General features: G+C 33.5%; 1 protein-coding gene and 2 long non-coding RNA genes across 4 annotated transcripts; 2 read left to right on the top strand and 1 right to left on the bottom strand.

Annotated features, from left to right (window-relative positions):
* The first annotated feature begins 7215 nt into the window (after nucleotides 1-7215).
* Nucleotides 7216-11039, top strand: LOC147396425 (uncharacterized). The gene is made up of 4 exons (XR_015180543.1): nucleotides 7216-7585; nucleotides 9400-9478; nucleotides 9848-10010; nucleotides 10752-11039. It is a non-coding gene; the product is annotated as an uncharacterized LOC147396425 (long non-coding RNA).
* Nucleotides 11040-19022: 7983 nt separating this feature from the next.
* LOC147396426 (uncharacterized) lies at nucleotides 19023-27215 on the bottom strand. Of its 2 annotated transcripts, XR_015180545.1 has the most exons (4): nucleotides 27077-27215; nucleotides 26755-26909; nucleotides 24700-24747; nucleotides 19028-19693 (listed from the first exon to the last, which is right to left on the bottom strand). It is a non-coding gene; the product is annotated as an uncharacterized LOC147396426 (long non-coding RNA). The 2 variants fall into 2 exon arrangements; XR_015180544.1 differs by having other exon boundaries at nucleotides 19023-19693; nucleotides 26755-27162.
* LOC147396427 (SKP1-like protein 1) lies at nucleotides 21568-22635 on the top strand. Its single transcript, XM_086450682.1, has 3 exons — nucleotides 21568-21703; nucleotides 21890-21986; nucleotides 22300-22635. Exons 1-3 carry the CDS (start codon nucleotides 21633-21635, stop codon nucleotides 22471-22473), a joined length of 342 nt encoding a protein of 113 aa, XP_086306808.1. The 5' UTR covers nucleotides 21568-21632; the 3' UTR covers nucleotides 22474-22635.
* Nucleotides 27216-27437: the final 222 nt, after the last annotated feature.

The raw sequence follows: 27437 nt of genomic DNA on the forward strand, positions 1-27437 counted from the left end.
TGTGGCCATCCTAACGACGAAAATCACGTGTCTACACACATCATTATACAACTATCTATGTTGCCCAAACTTTTCTTGATAATATATTCTAGCTTCATGGGATGTCGTGGTAACTATATATGATGTGTGAAAGGAGACCAATCAAAACATTGGGTCAAATGGCTTTCATTGGTGGATTGATGTTATAATACTTCATTCCATTCAACTATTAAGATCACCCCATATGAAGCTATTTACGTTAGCCACTCCCTATTTACATTCAATATGTGCCTAGCAATTCAATTCAAGTGTTGCAATAGTAGATCAGCAATTACGCGATTGTGATGCTATCATTCATTTGTTATGAAAAAATCTATAACATGCTCCGAACAAAATGAAGTCGTGAGCCAATGCCCATCGAACTGAACGAGAGTTCCAATAAAGTGATATCGTTTATCTTCATCTCCAACCATACTAATGAGCTTCAACTGCAATTTGTAGAAACATGAAATTAGCTCCGCGATTTTATGGACCATTTCCGATTATTCAAAAAATTGGAACTATGGCTTATAAGATAGAACTACCTGAGGGCTCCCACATTCAACCTGTATTTCATGTTCTTATGCTTAACAAAAGGTACAAACAACAAATTGTTCATCAAGTTGAGCTACCTCTAGTTGGCGAAGAGGGATAAATCCAACTTGCACCTACCACTATTTTGGATTTGTAAATTGGTCAACATGAACAATCATGCAATTCCCCAAATTTTGGTACAATAGTCTAATTCATTTCCAGAGGATGCTATGTGGGAAAATTGGCAAGAGTTGTTTCTAAAAGTTTTTGTTTTTACTAGGCATCTTTTGAAGTTTTTGATTTTGTATCTAATTTGTTATTTTAGTCTTGTTAGTAGTATGTTATTTGAGTCCTATTATGAGAGTTTTTATAGAAGATCTTTCAGCAAGTTTTTAGGGAAGAGTTGCTGGTAAATAAAGGTGTAATTTTGATTCAGATTGAATACGAAATATCATTCTATTCCTAAGTAAATTGTTCTTGGCATAAAGGGAGTAATTCTTATAATTGTGTTATTTTCTTCTCTTACCTTATCACAACCCTCAAAGCCGAAAAAGTTCTAAAGTAAAAAAAAAAAAATATAGATTGAAAAATTAAGCATTAAGACTACTTATTAATGACTGAATCTCTGCCTAACTCCAACTCCACTTTCTTGAATGCTTGTCATGCCCCAAAATCTAACACGAATCCCAAAGATTCTAATGTTAGATCTCAAGGAATGATTAATCATTTCATCCCATGATAACATATAATAAAAAAAAACTAGATCCTGATAAATAATTATAAAGCAGTGGAAAGATATAAATAATACTAAAAGTTAACAGAGTGTGGAAACTAATAACAATCAAACTATGATCTAAAGTCCTTACGTCTCAAAATAAGAATAGTACTGACCGAAACAAGACATAATTAGATGACAGTATTGGTTATAATTTGGCACATAGTGCCTTAACATAAGAGTTTTAATCTAAAACATAAAATAAATAACTATTAAGACTCTAAGACCACTCAAACTAATGGATGTGGCTGCTCATCCACATACTCAGACTTGTGTCTCTTCATAAATCTCATCCGCAATAAATATCTCCTCGACAACTACAAAATCTGAAAGGTGAATAGTAAGGTGAGTAATGGAAGTTACCCAGCAGGAAATCTACCGTTCTAACATTAGTTACAGCATGCCACGTATAATCCTTCTAAAGTTTAAATCATGCAAATTTTGATATAATATAGCATTTGAATAAAGATTAATTGAAATAAGAAAAATAAAATAAATATAATAATTAATGATCTATTGGTCAAATCATTTAACAAAGTAGTCATCTCATCATACTTTCAAAGTAATTTTTTTGTCCATCGACATACAATACGGAGAAACATAATACATACACGGCAATATAATCAATAAGAGTATTAAGGAACATGCTGATATAACCGCCTTAGTTATAGTAAATCGGTATTCCAATACTTAACCTTTGATGTGGAATCCCACCTTTCTTATCTGATCCTGTGGTCAGTCTAGCATACCACGGTTGGGTGATTATTTATCCGGCTCAGACTAGTCGTTGACAAAGAACCCAATACGGAGTTCAACTAGTGGTAAGGTTGACCATTTGACGACTATAGACTCTTAGTGATCACTAACTAGTCTAGGAGATAATCCTCATGCCTAAACCTATTAAGAGACAATACATGTAAACCTCAGACTATTTCTACACTATACAAAACTCGCTTTTACACACAAAGCCTTGCTTATAAAGATTATAGGTCGCCCTACTTGCATAAGTGCTCGAACTTAACCATCAATCATTTTCAAAGAAAAAATTATTTCTTACTTCCCAAACTTAACCATCAATTAAAATCCCTCGAGATACGTAATGGATTTCTAAGATATTACAACACTTGTCTATTAAAATCATTGATTTTTTACCATGAGTTGAAGATGATGGTATTTTGATTAGTATTGGTAGTCTCCTATGAGAGACCATGCTTGGTTCCTTATATCATCAATTTGAAAAGACACGAGATAACTCAAACATTTACCAAAACATGGAGGACTATATCTTGTTATATTTTGAATGAAACTTTTATCTAAATTTTAAATTTTATTGGAGCCCACACATTAATTATACATTAAGTAGGGCAAAAGATTTTAAAATGAGTAATATATATCTATTATTTTTATGTAATCATTATGTGATTTAATGGTCATCCATAATCGTTTAGTATTTTAATGATCTCCTAATTCTCATTATTTCTTTAGGGTTATATGTACAATGTGGTTGTCAACGTGAGATTAAAATCTTAGTAAGGAGTATGACCAAGTTAATCGAGCTATCCTAGCTTGCTAATATAATTGATAAAAAAAAAAAGGGTAATTTAGTATGTGAAATTGGTGATATTAGGTTTAACCCTGCAATATAATTTGCTTACATAGAAGAAAAGAAGTTTTACCCCTGCAAAATGCAAGATTGGGTTTACCCTTGACTGAGAGCCAACTTTGCTTTTTGTTGATGATTTAACTATGAATTGCAGATTTATTATTATCAATTTTTTTTTTTTTCAAATTTTGATTTAGTAATTTAAGGCTTTGAAGGGCATTTGAAAGAAGAAAAAAAATTCAAATTCCACTGTTAATCCATCAACAAAAAGCAATGTTGATTTTTTATCCAGAGGAATAAACCTAATCTTGCATTTTTCCGGGGAGATAAACCAAATATCACCAATTTCATTTTGTGATATTAGTAAATTACCTGAAAAAAAAAAAAAGGTTTAATTGATGGGTTGCCAATCCACATCAACTTGTGCATAAATTCTTGGCATCTACATAGGTCCAAATAATTTTAAAACTCAAAGAGTCAAGTTGATTCGACATACAAGCTCTAACAGAACAGCCATACCAAATCATCTGAGAAACCCATCGAGTAATTTTTGAAACTTGGTTAGGTTGTGTATGCATTATATATGTCGTTGTTCCTACAACAACTAGGCCTTATTCCAAAGCTTTATGATCCGCTAATTGAATCTCATTCCTCCATTCCACATTTTGGAATAGAGTGTACCCCGTTGATCTATGTTGCATGTCCCAAGTCCAGATGAAGGAGGATTAACTGTGTCGGGTGTTGGTAATTTTGCATAAAAATCCGTCACACCTATGACCAAGTGTCATCAAGGTTCAAAGGGTCTTCTCTTGGATAAGAAGCTTTGAAGAACTATTAATAAAAATAATCTTACTAATTAAATAGTTAATTAAATTTATCAAATAGAGTAAACTAAAGCAGAAGAATATGTTTCCTCAATAACACCACAGAGAATTCTCATTTTTTGTTTATTATTAACAAGGTTGAAAGAAGGGTCCAACTTGGTTGTACCAGAGAAACTGGGACAAACAGTGAACATGTGGCCCCAAACAACTGGTCAAACAGACACCAATGTCGCAAATGGGACCATGCACGAGTATGGATGATTGCCAGATATCTAGGGTTTCAAACTTTGTATTTTGTTCCTAACCTAGAATTAGAACAATAAAATTGCATTGTTTATTGTAATTTAATAGTTATAAAAATATTAAATTAAGGTAGAAAGAACTTATAAGTCGAGAAGACCTACCAAAGATCATTAAATAAAATGTCTTAATGTGACATCTCTCCTAGATTATAATTTAAGATCATTTAAAAGAAAATTTGAGAAATGGGCTCCACATACTTCCATCACATGACCATTACTGCACCTAAATAATGCATTTCTCAGTCAAAGAAGATCGAAATCAGTGAGATATAGCCATTGAAACCCAAATTTAAGGTTAAGTCTTTGTCTAGAGTACCTGTAATCTAGAAGGATTTTTGATTTGATATGTCTAACGCGTCCTTGATTCAGATGCGACAAGTAGGGTATAATATGACATAGGTTGTTCTTTCTTCATTTTCAAGCATAACTGCAAATCTTTTTGCAGTATTTTCTCTTGAATATGGTAAGAGTAATTTGCATTTAGATTAGATTAAAAGTGCTGTTTGAATAGGAGGCAGGTTTTCTGTCTTACGTACACAATGATCCAAGGTTATCTTATGTATATAATTATGGTCTTGTTGAAGCCAAGAACTCTTTTCACATATGGAGACAACTTGGCCGAGCAAAGACACTAGTTAAACCTTGTATATCAGATGATTTTGAGTAGGAGGAATTGAGTAAGCAAATGAGTTTAAGAACTCTATGAATTGGCTTTACTTGGGGATTTAAGGCTAGATCCTACTGTTATTAAACCATTTAAGACATGAGTGTAAAGACCTTGAACCAAGATCCAGTTGGGTCGGAGACTGACAGCTAAGTCAATTGTTAGTTCAAAATTTCGTAGAATATGGAAAACTGGGTGACTGATCCAAGTCTGCCAACAAAAATAGCACATCCTTGGATTCAGAATGAAAGAAAAATAGTTCAGGACGTTTGGAAGAATCTTAGCTAGCCAACATAATATGGACTGCCCCTATTAATTGATTTTCTCTAGAGCATCCTCAAGGTCAAATAATTTCTATTGAATCGGATGCAATATTATAGGAATCAATTCGCACTCTGAATCTGATTCGTGAAATTCAAATTCTAGACTTGGTTCACCTGAATCAGATATATTTAGGGCTGCAGCTCAGGTGGGTTGGGGATCAATTCACGCCCAATCCTAACTTGATAAACACCAACCCGTGCCCTTGCCCAACCCAACCACAGGCATGACATGCTCAACCCAATCCCAACCAAGGTCAGGTTGGTCAGGTTAACTCATTTCTCGTTAATACTAGGTAATTTAGTATTATTAAGGATTTATATAAAGAAAACAGGGATGTAAAAGAACTTAAAATTTACAATTATTTGTCCTTAAAATGTGTTTCATAATTTTACATATATAAAATTATAAGCAAATAAAAAGAAGAATGATAAGTTTGACTAAGATAATAATATTTAATGAAAATACCCACATATTATTTTTAATATATATAGGTAAACAAATGCATACATATTGAAATACTTTTAAATTATAATCATATTAAGTTCTAGTGCGGTCAAATCAGGTTAGCCAATACCTATGCTTGAACACATCCCGATTTGAGTGGGGTATTTGTTTATGTTGCCCAAACCTGAGGCCAAACCCTAGCTAACTACACCCAGATCGACCTGACCAAAGGTCGGGCTCAAACCAATGGGTCCGGGTTTGGCCCGCCCAAGTTGTAACCCTAGATATATCACCGATAAACTATTCATACCGAAAGGGTTATATCCATTGAAAAGTTGTGAAGAGTTTAACAATAGGTAATCCCTTAACGTGGAAGATTCATTAAACTATGATACGTTACCCTGCCATGATGTGCTTCCAATGCCAATAAAAAGTAACCCATCCAATGGTATTTAACATCCAAAAAGTTGCCTTATGGATTTATATAGAAACTTACAAAAAAACCAATGTAGACACCCCATTTTGTTTGGACTGAGCCCAAAGGTCCTAAAATCTAGCAAATAGAAGCCCAATTAAAAAATTCAATTTAATTAAGTGGGGCTCATTTTAGTGGAGCCCAACTCTTCAAAATCGGTTTTCAATGCTTAAATCTTAGTTAGGTCATGGGTTACCCATGACCTAGACTAATTTTACTTTGGGCCGTGGGTTTGATGTATAGTCATTTCTTCCTTCAGAATGAATGACACTATTGTAGATTTAAATTTTCCTCAACTTGATGGGCAAGTAAAGGGTTGAACCACAAGGGATAAGGGGTAGAATCGTGTTCAAATGGAGATGGATCAAAACTAGAATCTGAGTATTTGTAAGTCATAAAAAAGAAAATAAAACTTACTGAAAATTAACTAAATACTATGAAATGAAAACCATTAGAGAAAATGGTCCACCTAGAGATATTTACCTTAATCTAGCGTAGCTTCTATCCTATTTTTATCTCAATCCAAGGAAAATGTTACTGTTTTTAGATCATGGGGTAAGCATTGAAGCCATTAATGAAGATGGAAGCTAAGTCTCCTTTACTCACTAATGTGTAAAGCCTGCTTACTACCCAAAATCTAAACTACGCATGAAACAACTTAAACTTCTCTAATATTGATTCATCAAATTCTAGCATAAAGGATGCAAGGGTTCATCTCTAGCCTTGATCCATTGGAGTTGGACAAGTCTTGAAGAGAATCCATTAAATCATTTAAAGAAAATAAATGAATTAAAACTAAATTACCAAAGTAAAAATTACTCTACACTACGTCACAAACTATGAAAAACGACTAAATATAGCGGAAAAAACGACGGACTACAACCGTCGTTTATAAACGACGGGTTTTGTCAGTTGTTTAACCCTTAATGACGTTTATAATGATCGATTATAAACAACTAATTTAATCCGTCATTAAATTAGTAAAAGAGTCACTATTGCCGCACCAACTTTTACTAATGTTACACCGATTGGTGTGGCGTTAATAAAAATTGGGTGTTACTATTGCCGCACCAACTTTTACTAATATTACACTTATTGATGTGGTGTTAATAAAAATTGGGTGTTATTATTTGCCGCACCAAATTTTACTAATGCTACACCAATTGGTGTGGCGTGAATACAAATTGGGTGCGACTATTTGACGCACCAACTTTTACTAATGTTACACCCTTTCCATCTTCTTCACTTAAAATCTATTATTTGCATCTTCTTCCTTAAAAAATCTTGAATCTCAAATCTGAAACAACAAATCACATTTAATCTATTTTTTTTTTCGATTTCTTCTCTCACGACTCTAGAGTTTGAGATTTTCGATTTCTTCTCTCACGATTCTAGGGTTTCGGAGAGAAGATCGATCTTCTCTCTGTCGATTTGGAGTTTCGGATTTTCATTCTCATAGATTTTTTGCACGAAATCATAAAGCAACAAACGTCTCTGTCGATTTGGAGTTTCGGATTTTCATTCTCATAGATTTTTTGCACGAAATCATAATGCAACAAACGTCTCTGTCGGATTTTCATTCTCATCGGAGTTTCGGATCTTCTTCAACCCACACGTTCCAGGTAGTTCTCTCTCTCTCTCTCTCTCTCTCACACACACACACAGGCATAATGTTTTCTACAGCCATTTGATAACGATCTCTGTTTATTTCTTGAATTTAAGCTAAATTTTTCTTGAATAATGGAGATTTCTAATGGTGAATAGATTGTATTTGTTTAATCGTGTTCTTGTTTTGTTGTAGATCATACATTGTTACTCTGTTTCTGTTAGAGATTATTTGTTAGATAGATTGATGGATGATTACTTCAAAATGTTGGAGGTTGATTCGTTTATAACCACATATTTGATCTGTTTATGTCTTTATGATGATCGCAGACTACCTATATGTGTACTAATTTGGAAATTTTGAGCTAATTGGTGAATTGATTAGATCTTTGATGAATCTCCTTAATTTTCAATACAGAAAGATTTCTTGATTACACTTTGTTAAACTATATTTCTGTTGGAGATTATTGGTTTTGTATTTCTGATTCGTTCTGTTTCGTACATATAGGTTTTTTTGATTTTGGATTGATTTGTTTATTTGTGTTTAGGTTTTGAGATCTTTCACAGTTTATTTTTTCTTGTTGAATCTGTTAAGTTGTTGCTTAGTTGTAAAAATCCGTTCACTGAAGTATTTCTTTTTAGTTTCTTCTGGCAGTCCCGAGCCAATGAGCACTTAGAAGTCAAATTATGCTCAGAAATGCAGCAACTCCGGATGCTGAAAACTATGATCAATTTATAGTTAAAAAAACATTTTCTAGAGTCAACTTTCGATCCTATGAATTGGTTTGAAAGTTAAAATGCTAGTGATTTGTGCTTAATTTCCTACTATGTTTACTACTAGATTTTATAGTTATGAAGTGAGGTATGGCAGATACTGTCTTTAGAAACTGAGTGGAATGAGCAATGCATTCATTTGTTTGATTGGAGTGTGAATCTCAATAATTTGATTTTTTATTGTCAAAATGTTCTTGGAGAAGCTTTGCCCATGCCTGAAGGACCTCAATCGCTTACACTTTTGGTTACATTGCTATTAAAATACTTTCAACGAACATAGCATCTGCCAAAGTCAGTTTGTATAGTTTGTTCATGAGTTGCTTGGATTATTTCCATTATAAATAGAATTATTATTTTCACAATTTTATAGTATATGCGTATGCAATTCATCACCAAGAAGAGGTAGAAGCTTATAGAGTTAGCAATCTTAGCTAGAAGGATCACTAGCCAATGGGATCAAAGTAGGATTCTTGTAAATTAGATCCCTTAACATCAATATATTGTTCTCACAAGATATATTGATAAAAAGAGGTGTTCAGTTTGAATGCACCTGTTAAAAAAAGCAAGATTTTTCTTTATCTTTTGGGTTTCTTTAGTTGCTAGGACTTGGACTTGTATGTGCTTTGCTTGTAGAGAGTTACAAAGAATATAATTTGGGAGCTTTCACTTTATTGTTATATGATAGAGGGATTCTTAAAGACTAGTACTACTTATTAAAGTTGGGTTTGAATGTACTTATTTCTTTCAATTAAGACTTTCATCATAACACAGATACCACCCATGTGGGTTAGAGTTACAAAGAGAAGAAAAAAAAAATTTCTTTCATCACTATGTGGGTCAGATCTACCTGAGTTTTGCAATCTTTCAAACCAACTGAGCTATGGGTCTAAGCCCTAACTTTTTTTTTCCCTCTTACAAGGTTTAATGCAGCCTACTCAGCTAATCCCTTTACTAAAATGCTATGTTTTAGCCAACTTCAGTTTCTGATTTTGTTCAGTTGGTATAAAATAAAAAAAGAATGCTAAGATTTTAATTTGTCTTTCGTGTTTGTTTGCAGATATTGGAGGGATTTCTTAAACTGCCAGAGAACAGGGAGTGCCATTCCTTACTTATTTGCACCCTTTATGCTCTGAAAGGTCCACTTTCTTGTCTGTGGGGCTTTTTTATTTTTTTTATTTTTATAATTAGTGTAGACTTGATCTTAGGGTTTTAGAAAGTAGAGGTAAGTGTTGGCTGGTGGAGGGTAGATTATGTGCTTGGTACATTGGATTTCTTCTTTTTCTTTCAGTGTATGAGATGCTACTACTTGGCTGGTTTCTTTTGCTTTAGTTCCTCTCTTGGCTGTATAAAGCTACCAATGTTTAAAGTGACTTCCTAAGATAATACATGCAACATTGCACCGACACAGTAGTGTGTAGACAGCCATAGATTTTTAAATATACAGCAACCCAAAAGTCTTTCTTCCTTCTTCAATATTTACTTACTGTTACCCTTTCACTCTCAAGGCTGATTTGGCTGAAATGAGGCTTCCCACGTATGGAAACGCTAGAAATGAAGTAGGAGATGCACCAACTTCGAGGTCACTCATTTTTTGAATCCCCACAACTTGAAGGAAACTAAGATTTCTCCTTTCATATACATTGCCAGCCATGCCAAAGCCAACAAACGGTGAGAATAATTTATTTATTTATTTTCGTGATTTTCGTGATGTAGCCTCGCTGCTTAACAACAATCCATACATGAATGACTTAGTTGAAAGTGGTCTACACAATTAATTGGTCTACACTTTGCCATGAAACTAATTTCAAAAGCTATAATAATAAAAATCTGTTGGTGCTGATGACATATTTTATGATAGTTTCAGCAACTGTTATACAAAATACAATATGCATATAAGCAAAAACACACATTAGAGCTAAAAGCATAATAAACAGATTAAAAAATTGCAAGAAACAGGTCTTGTATTCTATTCTGGTTATGTTTAGCTGATGTTTGATTCTGATCCTGGGAGAAACACTATTGATTTCCCAACTAAACAACTAATCAGATTCTAGAATCAAGAACAAAATGCCCCCTGAGATTTCACCCAACAGTTTCAGCTTCCTGTTCCCCTCCCGTTCTCAGAGAATGACACCAATATTGTAATGTGACAGGGTTCAATATAGTTGACAAAACCAAGATAATCGATAATTGGGAAATTAAGAGGGACACCACTTACTGTGAGAGCTTAGGTTATGGTTAAGGATTGAGCTAGTGCTGTTGAGAAATGTTTGACAATGATAGTTATGAGAACTCTTTTATTTTGTAATTTGGTATATTTATCTTTCTTGCATAATTACTTGGATTGTTTTAGGTAGTCGGTGTCATTACTATATATCTGACAATGTTTTTTTAATTTTTCAACCACAGATTTCGGCAATATGTCGCAAGAAGTAGGAATGTATATTATCCTTAAGAATCGCTGCGTCATTCTTCTAAGGACTGAGAAAGACAGATGTTGGTTTTGATTTCTACAAGTCAAGTCAAGTAAAGTGAAGTTGGTAGAAGATATTTTTTGAAAAACTACTTTAAACATTGAAATGTAGATTAAAATTGACACCATGCAAAACGGGGCATGTTGGACTATGATTGCACATGTAAAATTTGAAGGAAAATTGTTTCAATTTGAAAAATGTAAATTTTTATTTTTTTGGTGTATTTATTTATTTTATTAGATTTCAATTTTCAATGAAAATTGTCATTTTCTTTTTAGGTGAAAAATATTAAAAATGACAAACAATAGTGGTTAATTACAAAAAAAAAAAAAAAAAAGTGTAAAAAAAAAAACGACGGCTTTAAGCCGTCGTTTATAACCATTAATTAAATTTAAATTCGAATAAATAAATGACGGGTTTGGGCCGTCGTTTATTTTGACAGACCATGACCGTCGTTTTTCACAACACTTTGTTTACACGTGCCACCCGTCGTTCACTAAAAACGACATCGTTATTTACAACTGCTCTTGCGACGGCGAAGGCCGTCATTATTCTTAAAAAACGACGGCTTTGGCCCGTCGTTTTTCGTGAAATATGACGCAGTGCTAGGCTTCTCAACTCTCTAATAGAGGGATATTTATCCTAAAGTCATAATAAGAACAAGAAAATAGAATAGAGAAACAATACTTGTAGAAAAAAATTGAAGGAATTGGTGAAACAACACAATTGGAGAGCTCGTAGAGTAGCACAGCCGAGGATGCCATATTCACCTAATTCATGGGACTAGATGGACATGGGCATGTTAGGATGATGGGATTGGGGGTTAGTCCTGTTAATTTGTCGAGGCCTCCACCCATATGTCCAAAGTTAGTAAGGGAGGCCGTTGATGCACGACAGGATGCGAAAGTTGCACGACAGGATGCTGTCAAAGCATTAGAACAAACTAATCACCTATGGTAGAGTGTGGTAACGTTGGCAATGATCATGAATCAATATTGTGGTGGGGAACCTATTGACATAAATGAGTTATTACATAGACTATTTTGCCAAGTAAACTTCTTACTACCTTAAATAATGAATCTTAACATGTGATCCATTTTCTTTTACTAACAATAAAAATAATGTCGATATGTGATTTTTGAGTCCGAATATCACCACTGTGTGGATTTGGAGTCGTCACCATTCTTTTTTTTATAAAAAGGGTGTAAATAGTCATTTAAAAATTAGTTTTGAAAAAATTGATATTTATAGTGACTCTCGTATGGATTCGACATGTTAGTCTACCTAAGATTTAGGTAAGAGTTCAATTAAAGAGAGGGGAACCCCTCTCTCTATCTTAGGTAGTAACCTCGAGTATGTGGTTATTTTTAGAAAAGAAAAGAAATAAGAAAAAGTTGGGTAAACAACGACTTGTACCCTTAAACATAATGGATTTAATTTTGATTTAAGTCATGAAAATCACTTCATTGAAAAAGGGAATCTCAATTATAAATGTATTTTAAAGTCAAACAATTTTAAAAAATTTGGACTTTGATGGTTATGGGCCTTATGAAAGAAAGGCCCAAATACCTTATCCTCAAAATTATTTTTGTAGTGTACGTAATTTGTGAGTAGGGATTAAAGTGAGTATAGTTTTATTTTGAAAATGGCTTCAATTCCTACACTTTTGACCGAATCGAAGTCCTATATACTAGACGTGGGGGAGGGTTAGCATTACATCTTATGAATTTTTAAATAAAATTAAAGTAGTAGGATAGGGAGGTAGAAAAGGGAGAATTAAAATGAAAACCCTTATCTAAAACCCACCTTGAAACCTTTACTTTCTTCTTATGTCCTTCTTTTTCTTCTTAGGTCCTTGATAATTTAGGTTAAGTCCTTTTTTAAGATAAGAGAGTGAGAAAGGGAGTGAATAAGGGTTTGAGTGATGAGTCGAGTAGAGCTTATATTTTAAGGGGTTTGAGAGGTATAAGAGATTGGGAGAGATGACTTGGAAGAGAAATTCAAGCATGGGGTTTTCAAATGGTGAATGAAGTTTTTATAAGATTTGGTTGTTACTTTTAGGGTTAGAAAGGTAAAGGTTAGAAGATGGGGAAGGGGAAATAACATAAAGTATAGGCATGGGATGTTTGGCACTTTGATGTTAAGAAGGGATAAATGTGGGAAATTATGCAAGTGGGTTGCTTTTGACCTAAACCCATGAATAAAATTTAATTGGGTTGGTTAAACAATCCATACTTAGGTTAAGTATTGGTTAAGTTGAAGGGTGTGAGTGTTTGATTAATAGAATAGCTTGTGTTCGGGATTATGGATTTTATATGGGCTTGTAAATGGGCTCAAGACTCGATTTTAGGTTTTGGGTTAGAATAGTGATGGATTCAAAAGTTGATGGGGTTTAGAAATTAGGTAAGCCTTATTATGGATTCATAGGACTATTCGAAGTCTTAGGGCCTTTAATTTTAATAAAAATATAATTGTCGGGTTTTGATAAAAATACAATTTTTAAGGTCCTTTTCAAATGGGGCCTGTTCAAATTGAGATGTTTATAACTATCCCTCTTTTCTAAGAGTTGAGTGTGAAAAATTGCAAAGAATAGACTTAACCCTTATTTAAATGGGTCTCAATGTTTTTGTTAAAACACGAATGTAAAATACTGAATGATTTGACAAATTTGTGTAGAAAGTGGACACCCAAGCATGAGGTCTAATAGGGTGGGCCCTTGAATTATTCAATTTCACGCATGGAGTTCGTTTGAAATCTCGGGTTTTTTATGATAGTTGGATGATTTTGAAACTTCTATGGTTTTAATCGTGTTTCGACAAATCGGCTTTAAAGTGTAACTCAAAAAGGTTTTTGAATTTTTATTTTTTTGTTATTTTATATTTTATATATATATTTGTTTCTTTATAACATGAGATACGTTCCCTTAAGAAAATAAATTCAAATAATAAAAACTTTTTGAGGAGGAACTGAGAGGCTTGTGATGTTCCTTTAGTAGATCTACACTGAAGAGCTTTTCAAACTCACCGCAACACTCTTCGATTGTGGTGATTGGAAAAATAAAAAATATATATGATCCTCCCAAGCATTGAGTCTGACAGAAATGGAATCTATTGTATATAAGACGATCTCCCAGGCAAGGAGTCTCACAAGGATTGAATTGATAGTAAAAAGTGGAGATGAGATTTATAATCTAAGTGTGTTTCAACAATAACGGTTTGGCATCTTTTGCTTTAAATGACAAAACTGCGAAATCTAAAGGATATCAAAATTCCTTTTACTTTAACTTTTTTATTTTATTTTTAACAAGATGAAAATATCGTGCAATTTATATTCATGTGATAAAGAGCAACAAACAATTTAAGATCATGTTGGAGAGTAAAATACATTTAAGGTCTTACTGAGGAATAAGATGTAGTTTAAGCTCTTATTGAGAAGCTAAACATAGTTTGAACTCTTGCTAAGGAGTGATATACAATTTAGACTCTTGCAAAGGAACAATATACAATTTAGACTCTTACAAAGGAACAATATGCAGTTTAGGCTTTTACTGAGGAGTGAGATGTTTCTTGGGCTCTAACAAATGAGCAAAATGCCAAGAAAATGCTTATGCAAAATAGTTTAAATAATTATTGGCTTCGGATAATTTGATATTTTTTTCTAAGGAATAAACTAAACTTTTTGTTATAGATCAAAAAATACTAATTTGTATGATGCATGCAAAAAAGTAATTTTTTTTTTCTTTTTTACTTTTTTTTTTAAATTATCCTTTTAGTATAAGCATAATGACTGAATCGAAAGTTTTTCATTGTTGAATACTAATCATGGTATGCTTGACAAATAAAGAGTAATTTTTTCTCAATTCTTTCAAAGGTTTTCTAGAGTCTTCCCCACCATTGAATATCAACAAGAAGATAAAAAGGCATAGGTGTTCTTTGATTATATGATAAAAAGGCATAGGCGATTGATAGTTGGCTTTAGATCCTCCCCAAGATATTAAGATATTGATGATTGTTCAAACTTTAAACCTTTTCAAGGTAGAGAAGGGTTGATAGATGGAAGATATATTTCTTCTCTATATTTTTTTTTACATTCATGCCCCTAGTGCCAATTATGATTTTTATTAAGTTCGACCCCATGATTTTTGCGCATCGACATCTTTTCAGGTTTACATCACACCTATGGTATTTGATCTTGTCATGATTTGATTCTTTTACTCACAACACATTAACAGGTTTTCATTATGCCCTTTCAAATCACAGTATATTTCTTGTACACTTCTCATAAATAGTTATTTTGTCATCGTCGATGAATCATTTCTCGATCAGAGAGAACTTAGCTTTAGGACAAATCGTTGATATGGTTTTGGGTTAAGGGAGAAACGGTATAAGTTCAAAATATGGAATTTGATATGACGGAATAGGTTGAATAGGACATTTACCTTTTATTCATTTTTTATGAGAATAAAACTGCATCTCCTTTTGTGTGAGTCAAAAACAACTCGTTTATGCACATTTGAGAGGGTTTAGCCTCGGGGTTTGACAGGGTTTAACCTCCTTGAATTCCTTGATTTTATGGCAAGGAGCTTGTTTGAAATCTTAGATTTGACAAAAGTAGATGATCGATGGATTTTGTAGAAAGTGATTACCCAAACATTGTCTTATGAATTCCTCGATTTCTTGGTGTGGAACTCATTTGAAATCTTTAATGTGATAAATTTTAGGATGACTTATACTTTTAACCATAGTTCATTGAGTTTCATTCGAGTACCTTTAATAAAGATGTTTAAACTTTCATTTTGTTTTAGGTGGTATTCTTCCTTTTCTTTTTTTTAAATGATATTTTTTTTTTCAAAATTGCCTTAGTGTGGAGTGGCATGCCTAGATTATAGGTCATCAAAGTCAAAGGATGATGAAGGCTCGAGTGGGTTGACTAGCAGTAAATATGTTAAAGTAATAGAAGGAAGACATCTCTTCATTTTGAGATTTGATTTTTTCAGAATAATATCTTTCAATAATATTTGATGTTTTCTGGCTCAAGATTAGATACTTCGTAGATCAAACCCCTGACTTTGACTAATACTTTGTGGTTGGACTAGAATCTTCTCTTAAGATCTACTTGCACAAGGGACAAACCATTTTGTCAGACTTTCGTTGATTTGTTTTTCGTTTTGACATTCTTTTGATGCACTTCTTTACTTGTTGATTATTTTCGATATGCTTTCTCGGGATCTATAAGATTGTTCATTTAGGTTTGTCCCTGAATCGACACATATATTCTTCATTATGTTATTTGATAAGTCTTATCAAAAAAGTCTTCAAGAAAGAACAAATCAATACATTGTTAACATAAACTTATTTCCAACCTTCTCAACCTTCACTTGCAAGACTTAGGAGGGCTTTCGTAGGTGGGCTTAAGATGAGGTTTAGAAAATAGGGATATAAGACTCAAAAACCTGAAACATAAACTCTTCCAAATTGTTTTTCTTTTTCTTTGGTTTTGTATTTGCTGCTTCTCTTTTAGGGGGAATATTTTTTCTATTTTTTTATGTGATCAGGCCTGAAGTAACTTCTCAGATTGCCTACGTAACCTAGATTTTTTTTCGTGATCAGACCAAAATGTAGATCAAGTACACCCTCTCCCTTATGTTAGGTGATCGGGTTACAAAACAAAATGCATTTTTTGTTGTTGTGTTTTTATTTATATATATATGGTACAAAGGTCTGAAAAAAGGAAATATGACTTAGGTATCTAGGAAAATGGCTCAGCCAAAGATGGTGTCCTCAGATGTAGTATCACTTAATCTGATGAAGATTAGTCGGTTCTAGTAGTTTGATTCCATCATGATCTTAAAGTTTAAATGTTTTACCAGGCAATATTTCTTTGATGATGAAATGACCGCTCCAATTGGGTTTGAACTTTTCCCAAGGATCGAAAAAGGGTGCCCTAGTCTCTTTCAAAATCAGATCTCCAACTTGCATGTAATGAATCTTCACCTTCTTTTCAAACGCGCAAATAACTCTTCTCTGGTATGCTTGTACGTGATAGAGAGCTTTGAACTACTTTTTTTCAATCAGATTCAGTTCTTTATAGCGATGTTAGACCCAATCCGCTTTTGACAACTAACTCTCTATTAATATTTTGAGAGAAAGAATTTCTATTTCAACTGGTAAGATTTCTTCCATATCATATACAAGAGAATATGGAGTAGCTCTAGTGGAAGATCGAATTGAAGTATGATATGCCTAGAGGGTAAAAGGTCATTTCTCAGACCAGTTATAATAAGTTTGACACATCTTTCTGGTGATAATCTTGAGGTTTTTGTTAACTACTTCAACTACTCCATTAGTCTAAAAACGATAAAGAGATGATTTGTGATACCTGATCCTAAATTTTGAACACAAATTTATAACATCGGCCTTGAAGTGCGAACCATTGTCAGGGTTCAATTTAGAAGGTACGCTGTGTTAGCTAATAATGTTTTCTTGAAAGGAATTCACAACCTTGGAGGCAATGAGGACGGCATATGAAACAACTTCCACCCACTTGGTGAAGTAGTCTATGGTAACTAAGATATACATGTTGGATGCCTTCATTGTGACTTTTCCGATGATGTCAACCCCTAGACAGAGAATGACCAAGGTGATGTCAGACCTACTAATTGCGATGGAGGCATGTGTATGAGATTAGCGTGCATATGGTATTTATGGCAAATCTTAACCACGTGATGACAGTCAATCTCAAGTGGCGGCCAATTATATCTTTGTTGCATGATCTTCTTGACTAATATATTTTTCACTTATGTGAGGTCCGCTCTCCCCTGAATGCAACTTGATCATTATTTATTCTAGTTAGTCATCATTAACACACGACAAATGAATTCCGTAATAAGTTCTCTTATAGAGATTTCCTACGCATAGGTTGAATTGAGATGCAAACTTAACGGGTCAATCATTCTTTTCTCGATACTTCCTCTGGAAACTCCATACTTCCAACACTTTTTGAATGTCAATATACCACAGTTTCCCATTAGGGATCAAGCAACGATGTCAACTTGATGATAATAAACTAGCTTATCTTTGACTTCAACAATAATGAGTCTTAATTTCATACCCAAAGGTAATTGGATCATTGACGGAAGAGTGACTAGACATCTACGAATATGTTATCTTCTCTAGATAGATGTTGGAACAATAGAACTACATTAAAAAACGTACTTTGGAACGATTTATAGTTGTTTTGACAGGCTTATGAACGATTTTAAACTGTTCCTAACTAGGATATCATTAATATTTCATAACTATTTCTAACCGTTCCCAAGCCATACTTAATTTTGATTCAAGTGTTCGTTGTTTGTCTCCTTTTGGAATGATTTAAAGTCGTTCAAGTCTGTCAGAGTTGGGAACAATCAATAATCATTCCTAAATGTTATGCAAATGTTCTTGGCTTCTCTCCTTTTGGAACAGTTTATAGGCTTTCCAACAATTCAGTTTTGAACTTTATTTGAGATCATTTATAAGTCGTTCCTAAAAAATGGATACCTGTTGAAATTTCTAATATATATATTTAGGAAAATGTTCAGCACCTTACTATGTGCCCTACGTTTTGCCTTACGTGTTTTGTCCTACATGGGTTAAAAGTTTGGGAATGGGCTGATTTTTGGTGATGGTGATTTCTATGGTGAGAAGATCATCCTCATAAAAAATCAGCCAATTCCAAAACTTCTAACCCCATGTTTACAAATTGGACCGTTCATTTTTTGTAAACCATTTTTTATGGGGTTAGAAGTTTTGGAATGGGCTGATTTTTTTGAGAGGATGATCTCCTCGCCATAGAAATCTTCCTCACCAAAAATCAGCCCATTCCAAAACTTATAACCCATGTAGGATAAAACGTAGGGTAAATAATAGGGTATCGAACATGCCCCATATATATATATATATAAAATAATGCCAAACAAAGGAAAACATATTTTAAACATCTAAAAGTATCGAAATGAAAGAAAACTAATTAAATTATCCAAAAGCATATCATTAAGAATCTCATTGTTCTAACAAATGACAATTGTTTTAAGGGTCACGTTCAATGGCAAACTTTTTGGCAAAACATTTTTCAAAACTTGAGTTAGAAGTTTTGGAATGGGCTGATTTTTGGTGGTGATGATGATCTCTCACCGTAGGAGATCATCATCACCACCAAAAATCAGCCCATTCCAAAACTTCTAACCCCATCAAAAACAGTTTACAAAAAATGGACAGTCCACGATTTTTCAACTTGTAAACATGGGTTAGAAGTTTTGGAATGGGCTGATTTTTAGTGATGATGATCTCCTCACCGTAGAGATCATCCTCACCAAAAATCAGCCCATTCCAAAACTTCTAACTCATGTTTTGAAAAATGTTTTGCCAAAAAGTTTGCCATTGAACGGGACCCTTGTTTTAAAGACATATCCCATGTACTTTATAATTTTGTCAAAAAAAAAAGTCTATAACAAGTTCATTAGTACTAAAATGCAAAATATAAACTATAAACTAATCAGTGAAGTGAGTAAAGCTCTTAGGCCATGCCACATATGATCTCACTCCAACTTCACCTAAAATCGAATGACATTTCTCTGGCTCTGGCAATTTGACAGCTCTTTCAATGACATCAATGACCACCTTATATGCATATTTCAGAAAAGGTTTGCCATGAATCATATAAGACTCATTCTTGGTATGAATCTTCCATGATTTTTTCACAAGATAACAATTTTCACAATCGCAAACCCATTGAAGGTTGAACATTCCCTGGATGGTTAGAAATTGAAGGTGAGCTAGTCAATTATGGTGTCTCATATTGGATCGATGCACTTGCTTGGGATCTTGGAATAACGTGCTTCTACAATAAAGTTTCACAGCACATATTACATACAATTATTAAAGAAAATCTAACACTACTTAAAATTAAACATAAATATTAGAGATTTACCTAAATCAAATGTTTCAAACCACCAAATTCTTCAATCAGGTATTCAACTTTAGACTCAATGCTTAATTGTTTGATCTTGATGTTAGGTTCTTGTAGAGTTCGATAAACACCTATACCAGACCAAGTGTTACAATTGGTGATGGAATGAATGTGGTTTTTTATGTGAACTTTATAATGTATTTCTTTAGATATCATCATCATCATAGTTGTTGATCGGTAATCAGGATATAAGGCACTTTATCAATTGAAAAAAGTGAGTAGAATTAATTTGGAATATGAAACTCACTACAGGAAAAAAGAGCTACAACAACTTTTAGTGATGGTCAAAGTTTGACCATCGCTACAGACTCGTTTATTTTGCGAAATCGGATCTCATTCTCTCTGTCTCTCGTCTCAAACTTGAAATTAGTCACTCTCTCTTGTCTAAAACTTGAAAACAGTCGTTCTCTCTCGTTTGAAACTCGAAAACAATCGTTCTCTTTCATCTCCATTGATATCTCTGTCTCTCGAAAACAATCTCTTTCTCAAGCTCAAAAATGAAACCTCTATCTCTCTCTCATCTCATACTCGAACTTAAGATCTTGTTTGAAACAGATCTTCAAATTAAGGATTCATTAGACAGAGAGCCTCTCTATCGATCTCTCTCTTTCTATCAATTTCTCTCTCTCTTGATCTCTCAATCACATGAGGGTTCAATCTATACAAATCTGATCTGATTTCGGCCTCCCAAAAATTAAGGTATGTTTTCCTGCATATTTTGTTAATTTTTCTCTCCAATTGAACCCTAAACCTTTGATTTTTCTGCATATTTTGTTTTGCTACATATTTGGTTGATTTTGCTGTATAATCCTAATTTCTATAGTGTTGATTCAAATTTTAGATAATTTTAATTCAATTTTTTGGTTCAATTTCAAACCAAAATCCTAATTTCTCATTTTTATAACTAACTAATATTCAATTTTACGATGTAGCAATGAAACCCTAATTCTACTTATCAAATCTGAGAAGTCACTCAATTTTTTTTAAGTGTGTTGTTGAATAATATTTGCCTACAGGAACAATATTGTAATTTTTTTTCTTTTTTTTTTTCTACTAGCCTTGTTTGAATGATTAGTGAATAAATCTTCTATATTTAGATTCTTATATATTATAGTTGGTTGCTAATAAACATGGATTCTATCTTTCCTAATGGGATTAGTAAGCACTAGAGTGTGCTAAATTTGTGTCTATTAGGTGAGATTTGCCATTATTTTGATAGGTAAGATATTAGTTATTGGGACATCTAAAAATGATACTGTAACAATACTTAACCACTTAGTTGCAAAAAAAAAAAAAAACTTACAATTACCGATAAAAAGAAAAGTACTTAGTTGCAAATCAATCTGTTTTACTTAAGAACTGTGACATACCCACTACCATTGTAAATCTTTGTTAGATGTGCTAACTTCATCTTTTAGATGCAAGATCACAAAGTGCATGACCAGTACATCCAACGCCAAGACCATCAAATTATGAGGAAGATAATAGCTTCACGCCCTCTTTCTATCCTTTGGAGGGTTTGATGTATTTGGTTCCTTCCTTCACTATTGGGGATAGAAGAAGCATAGATGCATCTATTGTTCAATTGATTTTTTTAATATTTACTCTGCTTTTATTAGCGATGAATATTCCAATAGTTAATGAGTCTTGTATAAAGATAAACTAGACGTGTGTGAACCAATGTGATGACAACTGGTGGTTAGATTGATAATTTAGTTTGAGTGAGTGAATATTTGCATCTAATTCTTATGAGAAGTTAATGGGTTGAATCATACAGTCAGCTATATATTAATTGCAGCAATTGTGTCTAATGAGTGGAAGGATGACAATGGTAAAGTCATGGCCATTCAACAATGACTTGATGAGAGAAGGTTCTTGCAGGTATTCTTTTATCCAGAACTAGGTTGGATCACATATAGTTATTCCTAATTATGAACTGTTTGATCAATGATTTCAGTTTTCTTACTTTTTCCCAAAGATGAGGATTAATTTTAATTTTTGGGGAGCAATGCGACGACTTTACCCTTTTTTGGATTTAATTTTAAACCTCGTTATACAAACTTGCAGATCAGGTGTGCCAGATGGAAAACCAAAATGGTTGTTGTCTCTCATCACAGACTACCCAATGCTGAACCTCATGCTCACTACTTCCATATACGTTGTGGTATGTGAAATCCAAAGGAAGGTAGAAGAATAAAAATTGAAAATGAAATCAAGACCATAGTAAGCAATTCTCCTAATAATTCCCACGATAGTGGAATCTGATGTTTGATTATTTTTAAATGATCTCTTGGACAGCTTAATTAGATCTGTTGTATATTTCACTATTGTGAATTGGTGGGCTATTTTTTATGATGCATTGCAACGCAGAGATGACCAAATTATGTGATTGTTATTCTTGTTTTAGCTTACATTTGGTACACACCTCTATCATGAAATCTTATCGTCTCTGGTGCCACCAATTTTTTTTTTTTCAGGCTTCAAATTTCCTGAACATCAAAAGCTTGCTAGTTCTGACTTGCGAGGACGTGGCTAGTATGATCAACGGGAAGAAGCCGGAGGAGATTCGCAAGTTCTTCAACATAGAAAGTGATCTCACTCCAGAGGAAGAGGAGGAGATCAGGAGGGAGAACCAATGGGCTTTCGAGTGAAGTCCAGACAAGATTAATGAACATGGCACTCCTTATTCACAAGTAAATGTTGGTTTGTTGCTGTTGAAAAGACATTGTAGTTCTCATTTTTTCTTTCTATCAAGCTGTCCTCATTTTGCTACTGCATGTGCTGTGTTTTACCCTGTTAGTGTTGCCACGTCTTCGTCGTTAGTTGAGGTGTTAGCATCATTTGTCGCTGTTATCATCAATGAAAATCTGTTTAAACCATGACAATGTTGATGAACATCCTTTCTTCACATGGCAATTTCCTAAATTCTTTGTTTTTTATTATAAAATTGTTGCGTTAGGTTGAATGATCACACAAAGCATTTTGATCCTTCCATCTTACTTTCTCTGCTTGTTTTGTGTAGCTTTGCATTATTTGGAGCTCTTCATTCAGTCTTAATTAAGATGATGAGAAGATAATGAAAATGATGAAGGGAGTGCAACATACAGAAGATAATGAAGATTATGAGCATTTTGATCCTTTTTTTAACTGTCATGTTGACAACACTTTTTTTTTTAGTGGCATTTGGAATGTTATTGAAGGAGTTTCATGTTGGTAGTTGGGGTCTAGGTCATCAATTTCAAAACATAGGGGTATCTCCAATATTCAGCAACATATGAGGGGGGCATGTATAATTTGCAAAAAAAAATTTCAAAAGTTCTTATAGCGATGGCTAAAACCGTAGCTAAAAGGCTAATTTTAAAATAAAAAAAATACCCTATAGCAACGGCCAATAGTGGCTGTCGCTATAAGTCCTATATGGAGGTTTTAGCGACGACCACCGACGGCCAGGGTGGCCGTCGCTATATGTATTTGCGACACCTTTTTTTACTTATAGCGACAGTCATGGCCGCTAAATCCCTGTTTTACTGCAATGACTATAGTCGAAAAATAAAAATAAAGAAGGCAACCAGAAAATAAAAACATAGAAACAAGATGAAGATAATGGAGACAAATAGGTAGAATACCACTTATGTTTGCTCCAGTGACCCAAAGAAAGATTTGGCATACGTGTTCTCTCCAAGAATTGAAAAAAAATAAATATCATCTAGCGATATCTCAATAGAAGAAAAGGTAGTCGACTGTTTCACCGCTAGATTTACACATTGAATAAAAATCCACAATGATATGTTTCACTAGAAATTAAATGGTCAAGAATAAGAATTTTACCCAAAAAAAATAACATAACAAAAAAATAAAAACTATGGAAGCGATTTTCGTTCTAAACTAGAATTACAAGATCTCATGTATAGCTAATCAATTAGTTAGTCAATCATCAAGCATAGAAACAGTTAAAAATACATGTTTCTGAATAATGTTTTAAAGGCGGAACTAATTTTTAATGTTCTCCATAATCAGCCCATTCTGAAACTTCTAACCCATCAAAACTAGTTTACAAAGAAATTTATGATTTATAGTTCTAGAACTTTTTTTTGATGGGGTTAGAAGTTTCAGAATGGGCTGATTTTTGGTGAGGGTGATCTCCTTACTATAGAGATCATGCTCACCAAAAATCAGATCATTCCGAAACTTTTAACTTATGTAAGACAAAAAAAAATTGGCTATGGTGTAGGTTGCTCTTATTAATAAGTGGGGTGCCTTTGACATTACTCAATATATTATTGTATTGTGTTTTATTTTGGAACTGACGGTTAGGAATTGTTTAAAATCGTTCCTAGTATGCAGATCAAACGTTCTTATATGATTGGCTCGACTTTCTACTCAAGAACGATTTTCATTGAGATTTTTACAATGAGTACTACTACAAAACTATTACTTACATGCCTCCAATTGCATTTTGTTCACATTTGATTTCAAATTAGTGACATTAAATCTCAACCCTTTATTCATCTTTTAAATCTATCGATCTTGGACTTTCATTTTTACACTTTTCCCAATAACAAAATGCATTCATGGTTATCTTTTTATTCTGATCATATATATTTATGAATAGAATGTTATGGGCTCTAAATATATAGATAATGATATAATACTTAGTCGATTGACAGAAACCAACATCCTCCTTTTTTTTTTCTTCAAGCCAGTTTTTATGCATGTGTCCTTGGATCATGCAGGCTTTACAAAGCACTACTAAACCAAAGTTCAATATTATCTCTTCAAGTAGATTATATAAACAAAACTTCCTTAGTACTAAACAGGTTCAAAAGGTAGATTATATAAACAAAACTTCCTTAGTACTAAACAGGTTCAAAAGGTACCTGGCTGGGGTGGTTTACGCACTGAAGCAACACAGGGAGCAAGCTTTCCTACAAACATGATGTGATATAAATTATTCAAAATGCATCAAATTGCTATTGAAAACTGAGTAGAAAATAAACTTTGGCAGGCATCATAATATACAGAAATCAATATTACAATAAAGAGTCATTATGGCCTTGAGTTGAATATCAAAACTCTACCGCCCAAAAAATGGTATTTACATATTGATATATTAATACTAATATCCTCATTATTCTCACCAAAGCCTTATACCAAAAAGTTATTGTCGACTAAATACCAATTCAAGTACAGGCACAAAAATATTTTGGAAATCGAATCACCAAGCTTTAACCTGACATGAATCAAGCAAACTTAGGGGGGCTAAAAATCGGATCAGCAAGATTTTTATCTAAAAGTACAACTTTGGGCACAAATGTCAAGCCCAATATTCAGGCATGAAGATAAAACAACAAGAATATGTCAATCAAACTTAGAAGAATATTATAGACTTAACGTCCCCAATGCATGAGGGATGATCCCTAAAAAATTGGTGTTATAGGAGTCTAAGTTGATCTGGCTTTACAAATTACCAAACTCAATTGGGATCATCCCTTGGATGTTGTTTCTATAAAGCTCTTTGCATCAATAATAAAAAGGAAAAAAACAATAGTAACTACATGAATCCAATGAATTATCTCTAATAGCAAGTACTATTAATGTCAAGTTCACCCAATGGTGGCCCCTTAGTCAAGTTCACTCAGCATAATCATTCCTTTGGTGCTAAAGGGGAGCAGTAAACCGTTCATGTTAGCCTCTTAGTGAAGGCCAAGGTCATGAAATAAGGCTGGTAAGGTCAGTTCTAGTTAACAGAGAACTAAAAACCATTCCAATGCATGAAAAGCCATGTAAAAACACCAATGCTATTAGATTATATTAACCTTTGAAATGAGAAATTGTGAACATTGTTGAACATATGTGAACAAAGCTATCGGATTATTACATATAAGGTCAGGGCAATGGTTACTATTGACTCTGAATTTTGTTGAGCCAACTTGGTTCTGGCTTGGACAATTCTTGGCTAAATGTGTACACTGGTAGTAGATTACATTGTCAATATAAAGATCTATGCATATTGGTTGGATAAATTGGTCCAAGACCAATCCTAGCAAAGATTGAGCTCTAATATTTTGACACGAACTCATCCTAGGAACGATAATAGCTAACCCATATACAAGTGGCAAGGGACACTATTGAAGGGAGATGTGATTTGAAGAATAAGAGATGGATCAAGTATCAAAACCCATATGCAGGTGGGTAGGAAAAATATTGAAAGGAATTAAAGGAGTCTACATACACCCCATAGTACCTAGGACAGGGACTCTGACATAAGTGGGTTATAACAGGGAATTCATTGCATCCAGACTTCAAAAGAAAATAATATAGAAAAATATAAGAGACCTGTTACACATTTTTGAGCTCATTGTCTTCAATAAATCATATCAAACTTTCCTTATGTAAAAGATTAATGTTTCCATCAATAAATGTAAAATAAAACCATTAAGAGTAGAAATTTATTTGACATAACATATATTAGGTGCTAAAACTAAAAGAATGCTATAGGTAGAAAACCATGAATTGTATTTTGTTATTAGTTTTGCAGAGTAGCTGTTACTGTGGTTTGTTATCACTATATTGCACATCAGGTAATAATTTATTGTATTTTGTTCATTAAAACTTATTTTATAGATTACTACCATAAAATGTTTTAGCTAATTCATGGAGGCAGATGCAAGGCAAAATGCATCTGTAACAGGTTGTTTCCCAAAAGTCACAGCAGGATATGTTTAGCAACAGTAACAATTGAAACATCAGATTTTGAAGCAGAAGCTCCAGGAGGGGAATATTCAACCCTCCCACCTGCAACCACACATACAGACGTACTAGTAGAAAAATAACTCTCGATATAAGCAAAATCGATTTGAAGTGCCTAAAAGAAACTAAAAACCTTTAAACGGAAAAAAAAAAAAAAGGGGGAAAAAGCTTAGTAAAGTTACCTTATTGATGACTCGTCCATTAGAACAAAGAATGCGACAAAAAATCAAAGAATCGATTCTCAATTTCTCCAAACCCTTCTTGATTGTTTATTTCAATTGAACATCGAAAAAATCACCATTTCGAACAGCGAAAGGTTCTTGAGACTGATTGAAACCTGATTCCCCGATTGAAGTAGAAGAAGAAGAAGAAATGAATTCTCTGGTTAAACAAGAAGAAGAAGAAGAGCTAACAATTCTGAAAACCCTAGAAGATATTATAGGGTTATGGAAGAGAGATCGGTTTCACGGATAATTATAGGAGAGAGAGAGAGAAAGAGAGTACCATCCTTGAGTTGGAGCAATCATTCTACCAGAGAAAATGAGCACACTTGTACATCTTCGTTGAAGGGTTTGGTTCATTTAGGCATGGACAATTAGAAAGGGTTATAAGTCGGTCCTACATGTGTAATAAGCCATTCCTCCAATTTGGCACGATTTTTTATTTAGGAACGATTTTAAATTGTTGTTAGCAAAGACATTACCGTTCCTAATTTGCGACTATTATAAGCTGTTCCTAATGCGCATTTTTGGTGTAGTTTAGCTTTGAACTTCCTCATAAAATTTAGTGGGTACTCATGATATAGCTTTAGTTTTTCATCTCGAATCTTTCATTCTTCCAATGATTGATTTATGACCAGGACAAA

This window comes from Akebia trifoliata, chromosome 8 (genome assembly GCF_017979445.1).
Source record: "Akebia trifoliata isolate Shusen 1 chromosome 8, ASM1797944v1, whole genome shotgun sequence".
NCBI classification, from domain to species: Eukaryota; Viridiplantae; Streptophyta; class Magnoliopsida; order Ranunculales; family Lardizabalaceae; genus Akebia; species Akebia trifoliata.

Bases quoted from the DNA above. Each gene is read 5' to 3' on its own strand.
- LOC147396427 (XM_086450682.1), top strand. From the start codon at position 21,633: ATGAGTGGAAGGATGACAATGGTAAAGTCATGGCCATTCAACAATGAC. The intron at 21,704-21,889 runs GTATTCTTTTAT...ACAAACTTGCAG, and splicing joins ATGAGAGAAGGTTCTTGCAG to ATCAGGTGTGCCAGATGGAA. The intron at 21,987-22,299 runs GTATGTGAAATC...TTTTTTTTTCAG, and splicing joins CTACTTCCATATACGTTGTG to GCTTCAAATTTCCTGAACAT.